Consider the following 1,557-nt stretch of genomic DNA (forward strand, 5'->3'; position numbering starts at 1 on the left):
CGCTCGGTTCGGCGGCCGATCGTGCCCGAGCGTCGTTGCCGGGTAGTCGGGCATCTTCGGCCGAGCGCGATGTTTCGGCGCGGTGTCAGCGCGGGTCGGGGGGTGTGCGCTCAGCTGACTGTCGCGTGCTACTAGGCGGCAGTCAGCGTAACGGCACAAAAATCTTTGTGTCGTTACACCACCCCCCCCTTTTTCCTTGTTTTCCTTCCTTCTGGCATGAAGCTTTTAACCGGGGATACGGTTGGCGGTACGCAACTGCCCGTTGCGCGTGAACCGCAGGCTCCACCGTCCGGTCAGCGTCCGTAGACGGTATTTCCGGGAGACCCGAACGGAAAAATATGGCACGTGCCATATTTCGCCGGTTGGCAGCAAGATGGGCACTGGCGGCGGTAGTGCGGGGCCTTGTACCGGTGGCTGGATGGAGGGTTGCACCCTGGCTTGCGGTGGCGGGGTGTCGCGGAGGAGTCGCATGGTGCCTCTGAACGGCACGTTACTCCTGATCACCGGTCCCGGCTGGATGTTGCTCATTGGAGTTGGTGGCTCGTCCTCGCCCAGCAGTGGCATGTCGCGAGGTGGCGGCGCTGGGGCCGTCGAGGAACCTTCCTCTTGCTCGTCGAGCGTGATGACCGGAATAGTCCGCCTGGTGGTCGTGGTGGATACGACGACGGAAGGGGGGCCTCCGTGCGGGGCCTCGATCTCGCGTCTTCGTGCCACGTCAACAAGCCCGGGTGGCGCTGGGCGAATCTGGGGCCCTTTCCTCGGCCGGCCGATTCGGCGTCCGAGCGTTGGTGGTGCGGGCTTTTGCCAACTCTCCCTTTTCCGGGTGGTCGGTTCCTTGACCTCCCTCTGGAGGCTAGGACCGGGCTTGGCGGTTATAGGTGCCAGCGGTGGTGGTTCGGTCGTTGAGACGCGGATGACCGTCGGCGGGGCCGCTGCGGGTGCCGGAAGTGCTGGCGGTGGTCCGTTCGGATCTTCGGGGTGATGCTCGGCAGAGGTCCCCCCTCGGTCTGGCGGGCTTCCCTTTTCCGCAGTCTCCGTGACCCGGCGCCATACGGCGGCGGCGTCGTCGTCGGTTTTGAGCAGAAGCTCGGCCAGCTCGTCGATATAGTTGTCTAGCTCCATATTAACGATTGACTGTCCCGCATGCCTGATCCTCTCCGCTTTTATAGTCGTTAGGCTCGAAATTACGGCTTGCTTCGGGGAGATCGGTCAATCTTCTGGTTGGTCGTTGTTCGTTATCGTTTGTTGGGAACGTGATCGTGTTGATTTCTCGGTCTTTGTTGCTCGGTGCGGCGCGCATGTCGTGCACGTGTATGTTTTTATAAATTCGGCCTCGTTCGTCTTTCAAATCGACGATTACTGGAGAATGTATTTTCTTTACGGTGAACGGTCCGCTATATTTTGGCGCAAGTTTGGCATTGAATGCCTTCGTCTTGTCGGATTGAAGGTGTTCCTTTTTCCACACTGTTTCTCCGAGTTGTGGGCGCCATGCTCTCCTCCGTAAATTGTAATGAGATTCCTGTCGTTGAAATGCTTGTGCGAGATGCATTTTCACGA

General features: G+C 59.7%; 1 protein-coding gene across 1 annotated transcript; it reads right to left on the reverse strand.

Moving 5' to 3' along the window:
* Positions 1-225: 225 nt before the first annotated feature.
* On the reverse strand, positions 226-1,122 carry LOC112590431 (WAS/WASL-interacting protein family member 2-like). The gene has a single exon (XM_025306833.1). The coding sequence runs from the start codon at positions 1,120-1,122 to the stop codon at positions 226-228; it is 897 nt and encodes a 298-aa protein (XP_025162618.1).
* Between the last annotated feature and the right edge of the window lie 435 nt (positions 1,123-1,557).

Source organism: Harpegnathos saltator, unplaced genomic scaffold (genome assembly GCF_003227715.2).
Source record: "Harpegnathos saltator strain DR-91 unplaced genomic scaffold, Hsal_v8.6 scaffold803, whole genome shotgun sequence".
NCBI lineage: Eukaryota > Metazoa > Arthropoda > Insecta > Hymenoptera > Formicidae > Harpegnathos > Harpegnathos saltator.